Source organism: Salvelinus namaycush, chromosome 9 (assembly GCF_016432855.1).
Source record: "Salvelinus namaycush isolate Seneca chromosome 9, SaNama_1.0, whole genome shotgun sequence".
Classification (NCBI taxonomy): Eukaryota; Metazoa; Chordata; class Actinopteri; order Salmoniformes; family Salmonidae; genus Salvelinus; species Salvelinus namaycush.
In genome coordinates this window covers 33947092-33965110 of record NC_052315.1, presented here as the reverse complement: position 1 = coordinate 33965110, position 18019 = coordinate 33947092, and the positions used below count along the sequence as shown (strand labels likewise).

The 18019-nt window shown below is 41.9% G+C and overlaps 2 protein-coding genes across 2 annotated transcripts; one reads left to right on the top strand and one right to left on the bottom strand.

Annotated features, from left to right (window-relative positions):
• Nucleotides 1–2149: 2149 nt before the first annotated feature.
• On the bottom strand, nt 2150–9669 carry si:dkey-30c15.12 (uncharacterized protein LOC793186 homolog). The gene is made up of 5 exons (XM_039001345.1): nt 9391–9669; nt 3644–3835; nt 3391–3523; nt 3115–3257; nt 2150–2962 (listed from the first exon to the last, which is right to left on the bottom strand). The coding sequence occupies exons 3-5, from the start codon at nt 3471–3473 to the stop codon at nt 2748–2750; spliced, it is 441 nt and encodes a 146-aa protein (XP_038857273.1). The 5' UTR covers nt 3474–3523; nt 3644–3835; nt 9391–9669; the 3' UTR covers nt 2150–2747.
• A 2486-nt stretch (nt 9670–12155) lies between these two features.
• On the top strand, nt 12156–17098 carry si:dkey-30c15.13 (uncharacterized protein LOC558731 homolog). The gene is made up of 7 exons (XM_039001344.1): nt 12156–12342; nt 12615–12776; nt 12987–13097; nt 13346–13402; nt 13688–13798; nt 13904–14050; nt 14243–17098. Exons 2-7 carry the CDS (start codon nt 12615–12617, stop codon nt 14297–14299), a joined length of 645 nt encoding a protein of 214 aa, XP_038857272.1. The 5' UTR covers nt 12156–12342; the 3' UTR covers nt 14300–17098.
• The last annotated feature ends 921 nt before the right edge of the window (nt 17099–18019 follow it).

The window sequence follows — 18019 nt, the reverse complement described above, 5'->3', positions numbered from 1 at the left end:
GACCATTGTGAAAAGAGAGCACATTGCTTTGTACTGCATAATTACAATGGGTGTGTGTGAGAGAGAGATAAGGAGAAGGTGTGTTGTCACTAAGATTGTGCCTATTAAAACTGAGCACAAATGATCAGCTATGCATCTTGCTTGCTATGGGCAGGAGCAGGCCTGCAAGCCGAGGGCAACAGAATGCCTTTTCCTTATTTTATATTTTTTCCGTTCCCTTTCACCAAGTTTAGAATTGTAAACTAATAGAAAAAAGTGAAGAACTAATTGCAAGCACTGTTCCAGATCACTTCATATCCACCACAAGCGGGAGAGAAGAGAAAGGGGAGAGGGACAGATAGGGAGAGAGACCTGACTTAATTCAAACTAAACTGTCTATACAGCAGAGCGTGTGTCGGACTCCAAACTCCCACAACTGAATAGATAAGAGCATATCATGAGCACACCGCTTACAAAACAGAGCTGAGAGCTCTCCATGCACAATGGGGCCCATATATAAATATTCTATGTTTTTTCCCCTCCCCTACACCAATCCCATTATCATTTAGATCAATAATGCAACACTAATTACATTTACATTTACATTTACATTTAAGTCATTTAGCAGACGCTCTTATCCAGAGCGACTTACAAATTGGTGCATACACCTTATGATATCCAGTTGTTACAGTTTTAGCACATCACCACCATGGAGTACTGCAGCACCTTCAGCACCCTTACTTCCTGCGGCTATGTACGACTGGAGATAATTCGATTTGGATAGTAGGGTTATAGAAGTGCCATCTGAATTGCAAGGGATGGGTAACCTGTTTAGCTGAAAAGCAGAAAGTACCAGTGACTTTCTCAATACGGAAGTGGTCAGATGACACGGATGCTACGCTACAGGACTGTTTTGATAGCACAGACTGGAATATGTTCCGGGATTCATTCAATGGCATTGAGGAGTATACCACCACAGTCATCGGCTTCAACAATAATTGCATCGACGACGTCATCCCCACAGTGACCATACGTACATATCCCAACCAGAAGCCATGGATTACAGGCAACATCCGCATCGAGCTAAAGGCTAGAACTGCCGCTTTCAAGGAGCGGGACACTAATCGGGACGCATACAATAAAGCCTGCTATTTCCTCAGACGAACCATCAAACACGCAAAACATCAATTTAGGATTAAGATTGAATCCTACTACACCGGCTTTGACACTCGTCGGATGTAGCAGGGCTTGAAAACTATCACGGACTACAAGGGGAAACCCAGATGCGAGCTTCCCAGTGATGCGAGCCTACTAGACGAGCTAAATGCCTTTTATGCTTGCTTCGAGGCAAGCAACACTGAAGCATGCATGAGAGCACCAGCTGTTCTAGATGACTGTGTGACAACGCTCTCGGTAGCCGATGTGAGCAAGACCTTTAAACAGGTCAACATTCACAAAGCCGTGGGGCCAGACAGATTAGCAGGACGTGTAATCAAAGCATGCGGGGACCAACTGGCATGTGTCTTCACTGACGTTTTCAACCTCTCCCTGACCGAGTCTGTAATACCTACATGTTTCAAGCAGACTCCCATAGTCCCTGTGCCCAAGGAAGCAAAGGTAACCTGCCTAAATGATTACCGCTCCGTAGCACTCACGTCGGTAGCCATGAAGTGCTTTCAAAGGCTTTGAAAGGCTTGTCAACAGCATCTTTCCGGATACCCTAGACCCACTCCAATTCGCATACCGACCCAAAAGATCCACAGATGACGCAATCTCAGTCGCACTCCACACTGCCCTTTCCCACCTGGACAAAAGGCACGACAACACCTTTTCCCCCTCAGGAGACTGACAACCCCCAAGCCATAAGACTGCTCAACAATTAGTCAAATGGCCACCGGACTATTTACATTGATACCCCCCCCCATTTGTTTTGTACACTGCTGCTACTCGCTGTTTATTATTTATACATAGTCACTTCACCCCTACCTACATGTACAGATTACCTCAACTAGCCTGTACCCCTGCACATTGACTCGGTACCGGTACCCGCTGTACATAGCCTTGTTATTGTTATTTTATTGTGTTACTTTTTATTATTATTTACTTTAGTTTATTTGGTAAATATTTTCTTAACTCTTTATTGAACTGCACTGCTGGTTAAGTGCTTGTAAGTAAGCATTTCACGGTAAGGTTGTATTCGGCGCATGTGACAAATAAAGTTTGATTTGATTTGATGACGAAGCCGGCCACCTTCTCACCTGTTTATCATGTTTCAACAATAACTGCCTGTATGTGTTCATTCCTGCTCTTGGATAAAATGAAAAAAGGATCGGGGAAACACAGAGAGACGCATGAGTTATCTTGATTTATAATTGTATTGTTGTAGAATGATGACTCCTAGTGCCTGTACACTTTAAGAACTTTATTCTCTATCTTTCTTTTTTATCATCTCTGTAACTCTGGATGTATAAATACAGAGTGTATGTATATTGTTTTTAGGAAACTGTAATTTATAATGTACCTGTGAATGTAATGAGGTGTCCTGTTAGAGGCACTCATTGTCGTAAACCCTCAGCACCAGGTCATAACGGCCCACCTTTAGAGATGACCTCATACTCAGAATGACACTGCTCTCTGACAACACATAAAACCCCACAATGTTGAATGCCAGTTTTCATATGGCAATACCCAAAAAGCACAACACAACAGTTACAATAAAATCAGACACACATACACTCGCTCACTCAGTCACTCACTCAGTCATTCACTCATGGCTGTCGTTCATGCGGACGCTCCAGTATTTCTGAGACAGTCCCACTTGCTCTGTTTTGAAGGGCTGGGACAGGCTGGGCCCGTCGGGGTCTCCGACGGAGATGTCCAGCGACTGGGGCTGCCGGCTGCGGAGGGTCAATGGTCGGAGCATTGTCGTTTACATCCTCCAGCTCAATCACTAGGGACCATGTGCCTGTGGCTGGGACCTCACCTGGAAGAGAGAGAGACAGTAAGGGAATGTGTGTCTGTGAGAGTTGCTGCCAGCATCCATCTATTACTGTATCTGTTATAATAAATGTCTGACTAGACGGCTGCATAGAAGATAGAGGGCAAGCTATGTCTATTGTGTGAATATTTCCGTACCATTGTCAATGGCTAGGATGAGAGCTGTGTATGTGCCATCTGTAACAAAAGGAGACTCTCTGTCCATAGGATTCCTGATCCGGAGCTGACCAGTGGTCTCGTTGAGGCTCAGCCACCCACCACGGTCACTGGCCATCTTGTACCTGAAACACACATGCACGCATACGCACACGGACACACACTAAAATAGAGCTAGGCTTTAGCTCAGCGAACTTATAGTCTTGTGTAGCCCAGACGACCCATGTTCAAACCCAGTTGTTCACATATATTGTATACCTGACCGTCTGTGCCATGGTGGTGTCTGGGTCAGTGGCTGTGTAGAGGACCAGGTCACTGTCCACAAGAGACCACCACCTCATTCTCCACCACCACCAACAGACTGAACACAGTAACACTCTCAGTCCAAATCCTGAGAGACATAAAAAGAGAGAAAGAATTGTCTAAATGACCACATAGGGCATACCTTTCAGAATGAATAAATAATGAATAAATAACCGGTCATAGAACATTGTTATATAACATTGTTAACCTTGGCGGTGGTGATGATTCCCTGGACTCCGGTAGGTCCAGTGGAGTTGTTGAACTTGCCATCGGTGTCTCCTTGTACAATTCTGAACCGGCTCCTCCAGGCTGGTGAATGGGGGTAGTCAGCATCTGTCACAGCCATCACCATCACCACCACTAAGGCAGGCATCTGGTTCTCTGGGACTGAGGCTGTGTACTGTCAAATAGATGGGAGACAGGGTGGGTGATTAACAGGAGAGTTTCTTGAATGCAAGCAGATGACAATAATCCCAAGAAATTCTAATTGGGTAAACTGATTTGTCCCAGTGTCGTTGGACTTGTATAGTTATATGAATTAATATCTGTGCAGCCTCAGGGTTGCTGCCCAGAAAGGGATTTTGGGTAAAATGTGTTTTTCTTGCAACTCTGCCTAGAAGGCCAGCATCCCGGAGTCGCCTCTTCACTGTTGACGTTGAGACTGATGTTTTGTGGGTACTATTTAATAAAGCTGCCAGTTGAGGACTTGTGAGGTGTCTGTTTCTCAAACTAGACACTCTAATGTACTTGTTCTCTTGCTCAGTTGTGCACCGGGGCCTCCCACTCCTCTTTCTATTCTGGTTAGATCCAGTTTGCGCTGTTCTGTGAAGGGAGTAGTACACAGCGTTGTACGAGATCTTCAGTTTCTTGGAAATTTCTCGCATGGAATAGCCTTCATTTCTCAGAACAAGAATAGACTGATGAGTTTCAGAATAAAGCACTTTGTTTCTAGACATTTTGAGCCTGTAATCGAACCCACAAATGCTGATGCTCCAGATACTCAACTAGTCTAAAGAAGGTCAGTTTTATTGCTTCTTTAATCAGAACAACAGTTTTCAGCTGTGCTAACATAATTGCAAAAGGGTTTTCTGATGATAAATTAGCCTTTTAAAATTATAAACTTGGATTAGCTAACACAACGTGCCATTGGAACACAGGAGTGATGGTTAGTGATAATGGGCTCTGTACGCCTATGTAGATATTCCATAAAAAATCTGCCGTTTCCAGCTACAATAGTCATTTACAACATTAACAATGTCTACACTGCATTTCTGATCAATTTGATGTTATTTTAATGGACAAAAAATGAGCTTTTCTTTCAAAAATAAGGACATTTCTAAGTGACCCCAAACTTTTGAACGGTAGTGTATGGCTTATAAAAGATAATGATACATACATCACACTTTACACAAAGATCTAAACATCCACGCTACATTAACTGGCATACTGTAAGTACTGTATGTCTGGTCCCAACTCTATATCACTCAGTATCACTCATACTGTGAAGGTCTACACAGTCAGTACACTACATCAGTCACAATAAACTACTGCCATTACTGTCACTGTCAATACTGTCACACTGATGAAAGTAAATGGGATTCCTCCATTTTGTTTTCCTATAACAGTGTGCCATGGTGTTACCGTACGGTCTATTTGGCCTGTTGCTCCCGGTCCAAGGGTTCCATGACAGACAGCCAACCAGTGTTCTTCTCAATTCTAAAACGGCCAATTGGAGGCTGGTCCTCCCCCTGGTCTGTGATCTTAAAACCTCTTAAGGATCGGACCCTTTTTAAAAATGTTTTGCCTAAAATGACATACGTAAATCTAACTGCTCGTAGCTCAGGACCTGAAGCAAGGATATGCATATTCTTGATACCATTTGAAAGGAATCCCTTTGAAGTTTGTGGAAATGTGAAATGAATGTAGGAGAATATAACACATTAGATCTGGTAAAAGATCATACAAAAGAAAAAACATGTTTTTTTTTCATCATCTTTGAAATGCAAGAGAAAGGCCCAAATGTATTTTTCCAGTTTAGGTGCAATTTAGATTGTGTCCACTAGATGGCAGCAATGTATGTGCACCGTTTTAGACTGATCCAATGAACCATTGCATTTCTGTTCAAAATGTTGTTTCAAGTCTGCCCACATGTGCCTAATTGGTTTATTGATACATTTTCAAGTTCATAACTGTGCACTCTCCTCAAACAATAGCATGTTATTCTTTCACTGTAATAGCTACTGTAAATTGGAGAGTGCAGTTAGATTAACAAGAATTTAAGCTTTCTGCCCATATCAGATATGTCTATGTCCTGGGAAATTTTCTTGTTACTTACAACCTCATGCTGATCACATTAGGCACGTTAGCTCAACCATCCCGTGGGGGGTTCACCGAAAAGCATTTTCACTGCCTTATTGTTACTGGACCTGATCTGAACAACACAAGAAACACACAGCAGTGTGTGTTTGTGTGTGTGCAACAGACACGTACCTGCACTATAGGATTGGGGAAATCTTGACAATTTTGCTCAGTGTTGGATTAAGGTCGGGAAAAAATGTTTTGGGGGGAATGTGTGTGATGATTGTACCTTTATATTCAAAATATTGGTTACAAAAATGTACCATTGTACCAGAGGCTTTCCTAGTCGATCAGCAAACATTTCTGTAAAATGCCCAACGATAAAGCCTTGTTTTCCTATTTTTTATTTGGTTCACGCTGTTTGCATTAGGTGCACTTGATTTTGTATTTATTTATTTATTTCACCTTTATTTAACTAGGTAGGCCAGTTGAGAACAAGTTCTCATTTACAACTGTGACCTGGCCAAGATAAAGCAAAGTAGTTCGACACAAACAACAACACAGAGATGGAATAAACAAACATAGAGTCAATAATACAGTAGAAAAAAAGTATATATACAGTGTGTGCAAATGAGGTAAGATAAGGGAGGTAAGGCAATAAAATAGGCCATAGTGGCGAGGTAATTACGAAATAGCAATTAAACACTGGAGTGATAGATGTGCAGAAGATGAATGTGCAAGTAAAGATACTGGGGTGCAAAGGAGGAAAATAAAAATAAATAAATAAATACAGTATGGGGATGAGGTATTTGGATTCAGCTGAAGTGGTTGGTGTTCCCATTTTGAACTATTGCATGTGTCAGAAGGTACAAACTCTGCCTACCTGGCGGGCATGGAGAGCAAATCAAGTGCACTTATAGGCCTACCGCTGGCCAATCAGATAGCTCAGATCACTGTGTCTGCAGCTTCCACGAGCCCACAGCGAAGTTAATTGTCAACTCACTGTGTGAGATTTCAAATCTTTAAGACTGTCAACAAATACAGAAAATATCTGCTGGTTTTATGAGTGAGTTAATGTATAAGATTTTATTCAGCACTGTCAACACTTTATTCAACACTTTTATAAGCCATAAAACTCCTCCCTCTTGTCCCACTCGTGATACAATGTGTATCAATAGACTTGTGTTGTTATTAGCGACTTGTGTCTTTCTAAAATCGAGTAGTATTTCACGTCCAATTGGCCCAGCGTCATCCGGGGTAGGCTGTCATTGTAAATCCGATTTTTTTCTTAACTGAGTTGCCTAGTTAAATAGAAAAAATCAGTCCAGTAAAATAAATGCAAAAGATTTATATTTATGCTTCACAAGTAATACAACAAATGATCAATTACCATTGTGATCATATACCTCACATTTGGAAACATTGTCAGGGCAATTCAAGAATAGCCAATATGCAGTGGTAATGTATTGAGCCTATAGCCTACTGCACAAACCTCATTGCAACATAAATATTTTAATAGGTTAAGGTTGCATAGGCTTAAGTTTTTTAAGTAATGTTTTTTTTAAAGTCTGAGCGGTAGATGATGTGTGTTTTGGCTCAGAAAAGGTTGGTGACCTCTATACTAGATTATCGCCACATGTTCCCTAAAAGGTACTGAACAGTACCATGAGAGATCATATGTGTACCTCTGAAGGAACATTATGTGCATTTTGATATTTTCGTACACAGCGAACAATATTGTAGCCTAACCTTACCCTTTAGTCTCAGAGTGTAGCATGTCAGGATACAACACGACACCACATAAACATTAAGATACATTATGCTTTGGGGCGGCAGGTAGCCTAGTGGTTAGAGCGTTTGGCCAGGAACTGAATGGTTGCTAGATCGAACCCCTGAGCTGACAAGGTAAAAATCTGTCGTTCTGCCCCTGAACAGGCCGTTACCACACTATTCCTAGGCCGTTATTGTAAATAAGAATTGATTCTTACCTGACTTGCCTAGTTAAATAAAGGTAGAAGTAAAATGCTACAAACATGAAAGAAAATCACACCTGAACTGGACCACTATTCCATGGTGATGGTCACAATGATCCTCAGGGTTATAGGTCACCAGTATCTGGGCTGCAGTGACCTTTTGACCACAGGAGGAAGACCTGACTGGGTTTGTCCTCCAGTTTCAGAGCTCTGTGAACTCTAATCTCCCCATCTGACACAACCTTGAAGTGAATGTCTGATGAGCTGAATTCCTGACAGTAGGAAAGACCCACTCTAAAATGCAAAGCAGAGTTGTGGATAGCTGAGGGATCTGATCTGACTATGCCTGATTGACTACTCAGACCTTGACATGAATGATGACTGAGTAGGCTTTAGTATTGATGAGGACATCTGACTTGAAATTGATACAATACTCAAATAATCCCTTCCCTCCTAACCTTTATCTGTTAAACGAGGGCCAAGGTCCTCTCAATGTTTTAGCAGACCTGTTAGACCATAAACATAATTCCCTCCAATCAGGGAGCATGTCCATAACATTCAAATCCTGAGCTCATTCAAACACCATTCATATTCATTTAACTTTTTATTGTGAATAAACTCTTACCACGATGATTCTCTCTGTCATTAAACTAATGGCGTTGAGTTCTATAAAGTCTGCTTTTGTGAAGTTTAAATACAATTTTCACCAATTTATGACCAGTAGTTCTTATTGTAGTGTCTGTAATGGATGTCACTGTTTGATTTGATTTGACCTTTGCCAAGAGCTCTGTCTCGGGGGAGGTGTCTGGTGTCCACTCTAAAGATGAAGTGTTCTGAACTGAAACCTGCCTGACAACGCTTGTCCTTTTCACACAGTCCTGGGGGGATGATAACCTAAAAGGGTGACAGCAGCATACGTACATCCAGTACATTTAAGGGGCAAAATGTCTGAAATATTATGTTGTGATGGAAATTTTTGTTTTTGTACTTTTCTAATAACCGTTTTCTGTGTTCATGCAAGTGACTGACTGAGCGAATCCTCACTATCAGTATCTGCAATTTGGCAGTACACCTAGACCCTTGTTTTGAGAACAAAAGATATCCCAGTTTCAAGGTCTTAGCTAAGAGAAGAAGCCTTGTGAAGTATTGGTCTGTCACATGGATGACCCAGTGTTGGTTGGTCACATGAATGAAGTAAACGTTAATGATGAATTATTTATGAATAAGCTAAATCATGCAAATATGACCTGTCTGCATTATATAAGAGAACTAACAGGACTGCCCCGGAAGAGCTCCTGACAGTTGTTCACTATGGTGCATCAAGTTTGTTGGAACCTCTCCAGCGTGCTTACAATAAACAATGATTAAGGTTGACTTTGAGTGTCCCTGTGTAAGAATTTCCATGACAATGTGATGAGAGAAGAATACCTACACAGAGCACACCAATTAAAACTCAGTGGTTGAAACTTGACCAAAATAAAAGCATTACAAGTGTAGCAATATCAAAATTCTGGGAAATTTAATTCGACCCTCACAAAATTAAGAGGAACCACAACAGGTGACAAGGGGGCAAACATGCATTTAAGAACAAATATTTCTATAAGCACAACTCCACACCAGTTACAATTTTTTTTTAAAGCTTATGAGATCAACAGTGACTTGTAAATGATTACTCTGGCCTTACCTGCAACAAGAAGAAGCTCAATCCAAAATGGGATCTGGCAAATCACAACATTTAATTTATGCATGAATTACCCTTTTAGTGACAAAGTGTCTTGGCTGATAACATTGACAATGTTGATAAATGCTGATAGGGTAACTGCCAAGGTAACATATAGTTCCTGTAGTGCAGAAAGTATGACACTGTCCTAGTTATTCTCTGTGTTACTGCTCCAAGGAAAGTTTAATCTCTTGGGGCGGGGACTACCTTGTTTACTGGACACATACTGTATACTGTAGTTGTAATGGTTAACTAGTGTTAACCATTAACTAGCCTACTGTGTGTAGGAGAAATTCAGAGAAACCCCTCAGTCTGTTTGTGCCAGCATAATTGCCTAACATTAGCACACTGCCTAGCCCTCTCACTGTTAATACATACATACGGCACTCATGCTTTGCTAACTCACTCCACCACAAGTTGTTGACAAGCTTTCGGAGTGTAATATTCAATCGGGTCTTTTTAGATATACAGTTGAAGTCGGAAGTTTACATACACTTAGGTTGGAGTCATTAAAACTCGTTTTTCAACCACTCCATACATTTCTTGTTAACAAACTATAGTTTTGGCAAGTCGGTTAGGACATCTACTTTGTGCATGACACAAGTAATTTTTCCAACAATTGTTTACAAACAGATTATTTCACTTATTATTCACTGTATCACAATTGCAGTGGGTCAGAAGTTTAAATATACTAAGTTGACTACCTTTAAACAGCTTGGAAAATTCCAGAAAATTATGTCATGGCTTTAGAAGCTTCTGATAGGCTAATTGACATCATTTGAGTCAATTGGAGGTGTACATGTGGATGTATTTCAAGGTCTACCTTCAAACTCAGTGTCTCTTTGCTTGACATCATGGGAAAATCAAAATAAATCAGCCAATTTGTAGACCTCCACAAGTCTGGTTCATCCTTAGGACCAATTTCCGAATGCCTGAAGGTACCACGTTCATCTGTACAAACAATAGTACTCAAGTATAAACACCATGGGACCACGCAGCCGTCATACCTCTCAGGAAGGAGACGCGTTCTGTCTCCTAGAGATGAACGTACTTTGGTGCGAAAAGTGCAAATCAATCCCAGAACAACAGCAAAGGACCTTGTGAAGATGCTGGAGGAAACAGGTACAAAAGTATCTATATCCACAGTAAAACGAGTCCTATATCAACATAACCTGAAAGGCCGCTCAGCAAGGAAGAAGCCACTGCTCCAAAACCGCCATAAAAAAGACAGACTACAGTTTGCAACTGAACATGGGGACAAAGATCGTACTTTTTGGAGAAATGTCCTCTGGTCTGATGAAACAAAAATAGAACTGTTTGGCCATAATGACCATCGTTATGTTTGGAGGAAAAAGGGGGAGGCTTGCAAGCCGAAGAACACCATCCCAACCGTGAAGCATGGGGGTGTCAGCATCATGTTGTGGGGGTGCTTTGCTACAGGAGGGACTGGTGCACTTCACAAAATAGATGGCATCATGAGGCAGGAAAATTGTGGATATATTGAAGCAACATCTCAAGACATCAGTCAGGAAGTTAAAGCTTGGTCGCAAATGGGTCTTCCAAATGGACAATGACCTCAAGCAAACTTCCAAAGTTGTGGCAAAATAGCTTAAGGACAACAAAGTCAAGGTATTGGAGTGGCCATCACAAAGCCCTGACCTCAATCCTATAGCAAATTTGTGGAAATAAAAGCTGAAACAAATCATTCTCTCTACTATTATTCTGACATTTCACATTCTTAAAATAAAGTGGTGATCCTAACTGACCTAAGAAAAAATAAATAAAAAAATAAATCACTGACAGTGTCACCAGCAAAGCACCCCCACACCATCACACCACCTCCTCAATGCTTCACGGTGGGAACCACACATGCGGAGATCATCTGTTCACCTACTCTGTGTCTCCCAAAGACACGTCGGTTGGAACCAAAAATCTCAGATTTGGACTCATCAGACCAAAGGATATATTCCACTGGTCTAATGTTCATTGCTCGTGTTTCTTGGCCCAAGCAAGTCTCTTCTTCTTATTGGTGTCCTTTAGTAGTGGTTTCTTTGCAGCAATTCGACCATGAAGGCCTGATTCACACAGTCTCCTTTGAACAGTTGATGTTTAGATGTGTCTGTTACTTGAACTCTGTGAAGCATTTATTTGGAATGCAATCTGAGGTGCAGTTAACTCTAATGAACTTATCCTCTGCAGCAGAGGTAACTCTGGGTCTTCCTTTCCTGTGGCGGTCCTCATGAGAGCCAGTTTCATCAAAGAGTTTGATGGTTTTAGGCGACTGCGCTTAAAGAAACTCTCAAAGTTCTTGACCTTGTCCTGATTGACTGACCTTCATGTCTTAAAGTAACGATGGACTGTTGTTTCACTTTGCTTTACTGAGCTGTTCTTGCCATAATATGGACTTGGTATTTTACCAAATAGGGCTATCTTCTGTATACCACCCCTACCTTGTCACAATAGAACTGATTGGCTCAAATGCATTAAGGAGGAAAGAAATACCACAAATTAACTTAACTCCACACCCTGGAGCCAGCCCGGTTCCAAAAGGAATGCAATCAACTTTCACCAGGTGCAAAACGCGCCCAACCGGGCGCTCTGGCCAGATTAGTCAGATCCCCTCATTGATCAAGTCTCTCTCTCTCTCTGGCCAATCAGAACACATTATCCCTTCCTTAGAGGTGGGCCATATCAGCCTGGAAGTAAACTATGCTTCAGGTGAACTTTGACCGTGTCAGTCTGGGGTGGTGAGGGCGGAAGAGTGAGACGCTGTGAATGACTGACCAACACTAAGCCTATATGATTTCAGGTCCCTATCTTTTTTCCCTCTATGAGGTTTAGAAGGCTGATTCTATTCTTTGTGGATATGAAAGTTGTTCATGAGGAAGCCAGGCTGTGGACCCATTGCTGCTGAAGGTAAGATAGAGAGAGAAAGGCTGTGATCAGTGTGTCTGCATGTGATAGTGTGTGTGTGTGTGTGTGTGTGTGTGTGTGTGTGTGTGTGTGTGTGTGTGTGTGTGTGTGGGTGTGTGTATGTGAATGTGTGTGTGTGTGTGTGTAGCCTTATATGCCCATTAGATGAGATACGTTTTCCTAATATCTTCAGCTGTAGCTATTACATCATCAAACAGCGACATGTCTCTTACATCATCAGACTGCAACATGTTTTTGTTGTCTGCCTTTCTCAGATGACTCAGAACATGTTCCAAGAAGGGCTGTACCATGTTTTTTTTAAGGACCGCACCTCGGGCCACCCACTCACTGTAACCACCAATAAGGAAGAATTTAAAGATGTGCGGATTGGACGCTGGTTTGGGACAGTTGTTAACACCCGCCTCCTTGTCACTGGGGTGAGATGAGGAAAACAAAAAACAACTCTGTGGTTCCTAATCAGTGCCCTGTGACCAAATACTGTTATTAATCAGTTATAACTTTACCATGTAGTTTCGTAAATACGTTACCATTTCCTGTGAAATAAAGTGTTACCCAAAACCATCACTCTAGAGTACTTCTCCTGTCTCTCTCTCTGCCGCATCCCCCTCTCTCTCTGTCACTCTAAGGTTTTGCAGGTCTTTGGTGCCCTGGCCTCCATCCTAACCACAGTAACCTATGCCTGCGTGAGCTTCAACTGTTCCGTCTCCTTGACTACACCAGTCTGGTCCGGCCTGTTTGTGAGTCCTCGCTTTTCACTGTCTTATGCAAGACTGTGTTAGCCCACTGAGATAATGCCTAGGCATCCCCAGTTGACACTGTCAATGTTGTCACTACCTGTTTCAAAATGTTTTTCCCATGATGTGCCCACTGAACATGACCCTGGTATAGATGATGTCAGTAAGCATTTCACTGTAAGGTCTACACCTGTTGTATTCGGCGCACGTGACACATTTTTCACTAAGCTGGTTATTGTGTGATGTTACAGTATCTGGCCACTGGAGGGCTGGCAATGGAAGTTCAGAGGAAACCCAACAAACTCAATGTGAGTATATATATTTGTATTTATTTTGAATTTAACCTTTATTTAACTAGGCATATATCACACAAGAGCTTTATTCAATGAGTGATCTGATTAATCAAAAAATGATGATATACTTTTTGAATTCCTTATCCCAATTTTGAAGTCTCACCCTAGTGAATCTTTTGTTGTTTGCCACTGTTAGTAGTGAGACGCTAAATTCATTGCTTCTGTGATTGTGAAGTATTTCACCATTTTTTATTTTAAGTTAAGTTGTTATGCTCACTGTTCTGTTAACGTGTTGAACAGGTGACCACACTGATAGGCCTGAACATCTTCAGCCTACTGCTGGGGTGCTGTGCTCTGCTGGCCTACAGCCTCATCACTACACAGGCTAAAGCACTCTACACAGACCAACAGGTGTGTTGTACTGTCTGTGTATGTGTGTGTATGTATGTGCGTGTGTCTCTCGCTCTGTGTGTAACCCCCTCCTTTCTTTGTCTCCCTCCGTCGTCTCCCTCTCAGCGTGCGGGTGTGTACATAGCGAAGGGCAGCTCTATCATGTTCACAGTACAGTGTCTGCTGGCCTCTGTCTACACTCTCTTCCTGTCCTGGAGAGGTCTACGACGGTACAGCGGCCCCCACACTCAGACCTATAACCTTCTAGCACAGGCAAGATCAAATGCACGCAAATGCCAGCACTCACACACACAGCAGCATATATACATATACAAACACTAGCACATACGCATGGATGCACATATGCACCTGGCCGAATACACACTCACACAATCAAATACATATTGGCATGGTCACATGTTTAGCTGCACTGGACATACTAAACAAACAGTCTCTTTTTCACAGGGCCCGGATGAGGACACTAATGAGGCCCTAATGGAAACAGGAGAATTCAGCCTTTAAACCAGCAGACCTATGCGTGTGTGTGTGTGTGTGTGTGTGTGTGTGTGTGTGTGTGTGTGTGTGTGTGTGTGTGTGTGTGTGTGTGTGTCTGTTTGTGTGTGTGTGCACATGTGTGTATTACACACTATCTTAAGACATTCATTTGATGAGGATGTCAAAGAATATGCAAAATTATGTACCATACTAACATTGTATTTTATTCCTATGACATAAAATAGAACATCGACAATCTATCCCATTTTGTCTAAGTCACTGAACTTCAACAAGACCAATTGAATTGTAAATGTGTACACATCTATCCAGGAAAAAGATAGTCTATATAAAGTACCAGTCAAAAATTTGGATGCACCTACTTATTGAAGGGAGAGAGAATACAGTAGACGGCACGCGTCAAACGTTTGATTTATGACTCTATGTCCGGATGATGTGTGCATGCCCATATTTGGGCATCCGGTCAGGACATCCTGGCGGGAAGTTATCACGTGCTCTAGGGAGTGCCCATATTTAGGCATCCGGTCAGGACATCCTGGTGGGAAGTTATGTGGTTATGCCCATATAACGATATCCTTTTCCTGTTGTCACGTGTTAGAGTGTGTGTTAATTTATGCATATATTGCATCTATTCCTTTGAAGTTGTCATGATGATTGATGTGTAGGGACCTCGTTGAACTGGGGGGGGGATGTGTTTGAACATTTCAAAGAGGATGGCCCCACAGCCCCTATTTTATTGCCCTTAGGGCTGTTGTCTATGAAACAGGAATGTCCGGGGGTATTGTGTGGGGGCAGACGCATTATAAATAAGACCCAGAACAACACAAGTGACCACGATAAACCACTAAAGAAATTAAACATGGATTTTGTGATCAGTGGCAAAGCAGTGATGACCGTAACAACGGAAGCAGGACCCTGGTTGAAACATAGAAAAAGGTCTGAGTATAAAGCAACAATATACGATGCGACAAAAAAGCGGTTTCTAAATGTGTATAGAACCCAAATACTGCCAGCAACTGCGCTGAAAGATCAAGTGATGATGTCTAATGGACAGCAATGGGGTTATCAGTTTGATTACCAGGCCTGTAGAGTGAAACTCTATACTGTAGCCGAAGGAGAAGAAAATACATACCAGACTTTAGGAGTGGACTACGGGTATGAAGACTGGCAAGTTTTTTGCAAGGTGGTGTGTCCCGAACTGAGAGTTATCACAAAGGGGTATAGCGTGTTCACGGGCTACGAAACCCGTTGGGAAGGTGCCCTTGACTCCTCAGGAAGAGTATTTCACAGGGTGAAAATACAAAGAAAGAATGGACTTCCATGTGGGTGCGTGGAGTTCTATATCAGCAACGAGGAAACCCGCAACCAAAACATTCATGATGGTGGCCTGACTGGGGATTTTAGGTTGCACATGCTTAATCCTTTTAAAAGTTGGGATCTAATGGAATTGAAAATGTTAGAGTTGTTGGACGCTCTTTTTGTACAGAGCCAACAACGGCAGAGCATTGTTCGGCTAAGGAAGTGCATAATATATACGAATCCTGAGGATTATGATTCAAAGGAACCCCAAGAAGTGTTATCCTCAGAAGGGTCAGCCCCCGAAGAAAACTAAGTACGCGGCTGCGTTAACCACACCCTGATACCAAAGGACTGGTTCAACAATAAAAGGGGTGACCATAAAGCCTCCGGTTCTTCATTTCAGCATATACCACATACCACGACTCCGATACGTCATGGGTGCCAGACCCTAAGGACTCTATGCCTCGCAGCCCACCATTCTACTCCCCCGACACCCCCTACATGTACACAGCCTGAGGATGTGTTTGATGGGGTGGTTAGTACTATTTTAGTGGACACCATCAAGGCCTCTGTAGCCACACTTTTAGATGTGGTAATTGGAGAGTGTATAAGAGAAAAATGCATCGGTTGTGAGATCAATCACCCCAGCCAATGACGTCATCCGTGTTTATACGAACCCCCAAGGTACTACTTCTTCAACCATTTTGAGGAGCTGGTGAAAAGACTTTGGTCCAGCCGGTTTATACCTTCGCTGGTCAGAGCCCTGGAGTCTATGGTCTTGTGCCGTCTATTCCCAGAGTTTACGGGGTAACCGAGGCTTTCGTACATGAACTGAAGGAGGCAATCTACATCCACGAGAAACTCAAAGAAATCCGACACACCCTGGTGGACGACAACAAATACAAGGAAGCTGTGGTGGCTGATGTGTTGACTTTCTGGCTCAATAAACCGCAAGAGACTGAGTAACAATACATATTTTTATTTAGATGTAAAGCAATGGGTAACTATATGCATACGATGTTAGAGAGAATAAATCATTTGTTTCTTTTGAGAGAACTTACAAATGTTATGCAGCAAATTATTTAAAATAAAGTGAACAATGTATTGTTCTACACAACACACAATACCTGGGTTAATGCAGAGCGTGTGCAAAAAATGGAGCAAATCATGAATCATGTACGACATACGGGCGAGAGCCTACAATGGACACAACTGGTATCCCGTCTTGTGGATGATTCTGAAGAACGAGAAACAACCTCGTCTAAGATTTTACTTTATTTGTTTGAATACACCGTTTAATTGTAACATGTATCATATTTGTTGTTTATATACTTATATAGCGGATGTGTGTGTTTTAAAAATTCAGCGACACAAGCCTGTAAATCTAAACCAAATATACAGGGTGTTGCATGCTTGGATCGTTCAGAAAACGGGGACTAGTATCCTGCTACGAATCCTGAATTGTCTGTATACATAATACTTGATGTTTGCAAAAATAAAACATCTAAATGAAAATGAAATGTTGTCGTTATTTGAAAGGGGCTCATTAACGTTATTGTACCTCAGGGAGGCAAGAAGGATGTAGATCAAGAGTATTTCCATATTGTTCAGGGTTAGGAGTTCGTTCAACTCTGAGACGATCCTGTCGACGGTTCTATAGAACCCTTTTTTAATCTTTATAAGTTTCGGAGGTTCCGATATCCTTTTGCAATAAAAATCACGGTCCTTATCCTTGATATTATACCAACTATGGGGGTATGTAATCTCGCTGAGACCTACTTCCCAGGCCTCTGATAACTCTATAGGCTTTGGAAAATTGGTTGTATAATTCGAACTTTGGTTATTCCTATATATACAGTATATGTGCAGACGCATTACTGGGGAGAGTCAGGTAGAATCCTTTGTGTTCCATGATGCACTCCTGTGTACACTCAAATGATGTTGTATTTATCATGCATGAGGGTTTAAGTTAACCCCCGATGCCTCCGCCACATCGTGCTCTAATACTCAACTGTTGAACTTTTGGGACCAGTTTTTTACCCTTTTCTCTCTTCTGATCTAGAATCTCCTCCACGTGAAAGACTTTGTCTTTACCCATCTGTACCTTCTGTAGTTCCTTCTCATAAAAAGATACCTCTATAAGTTCCCCGTCATAATCTTTTAACTTGTAGACAGGGGATATGCGCGGTAGACATTCAGTAACGATGAACACCTCATCGCTGTAACCTTGCTCATATTTTTTGTCAAAAACACCCCTCAACTTGGATATACGCACCAAGTCCCCCACTATGAATTTTAAATTTTAAAAAAATCTTACGGCGAAGGGGGAACAAACCATACAGAAAAAATGGACTTGAAAAGAGTTTTCAGAAGAGACCTCAGAGGGCTTCATCCGTATACTCTTATGGTAGCTGTAGTTGTACCCCTTTA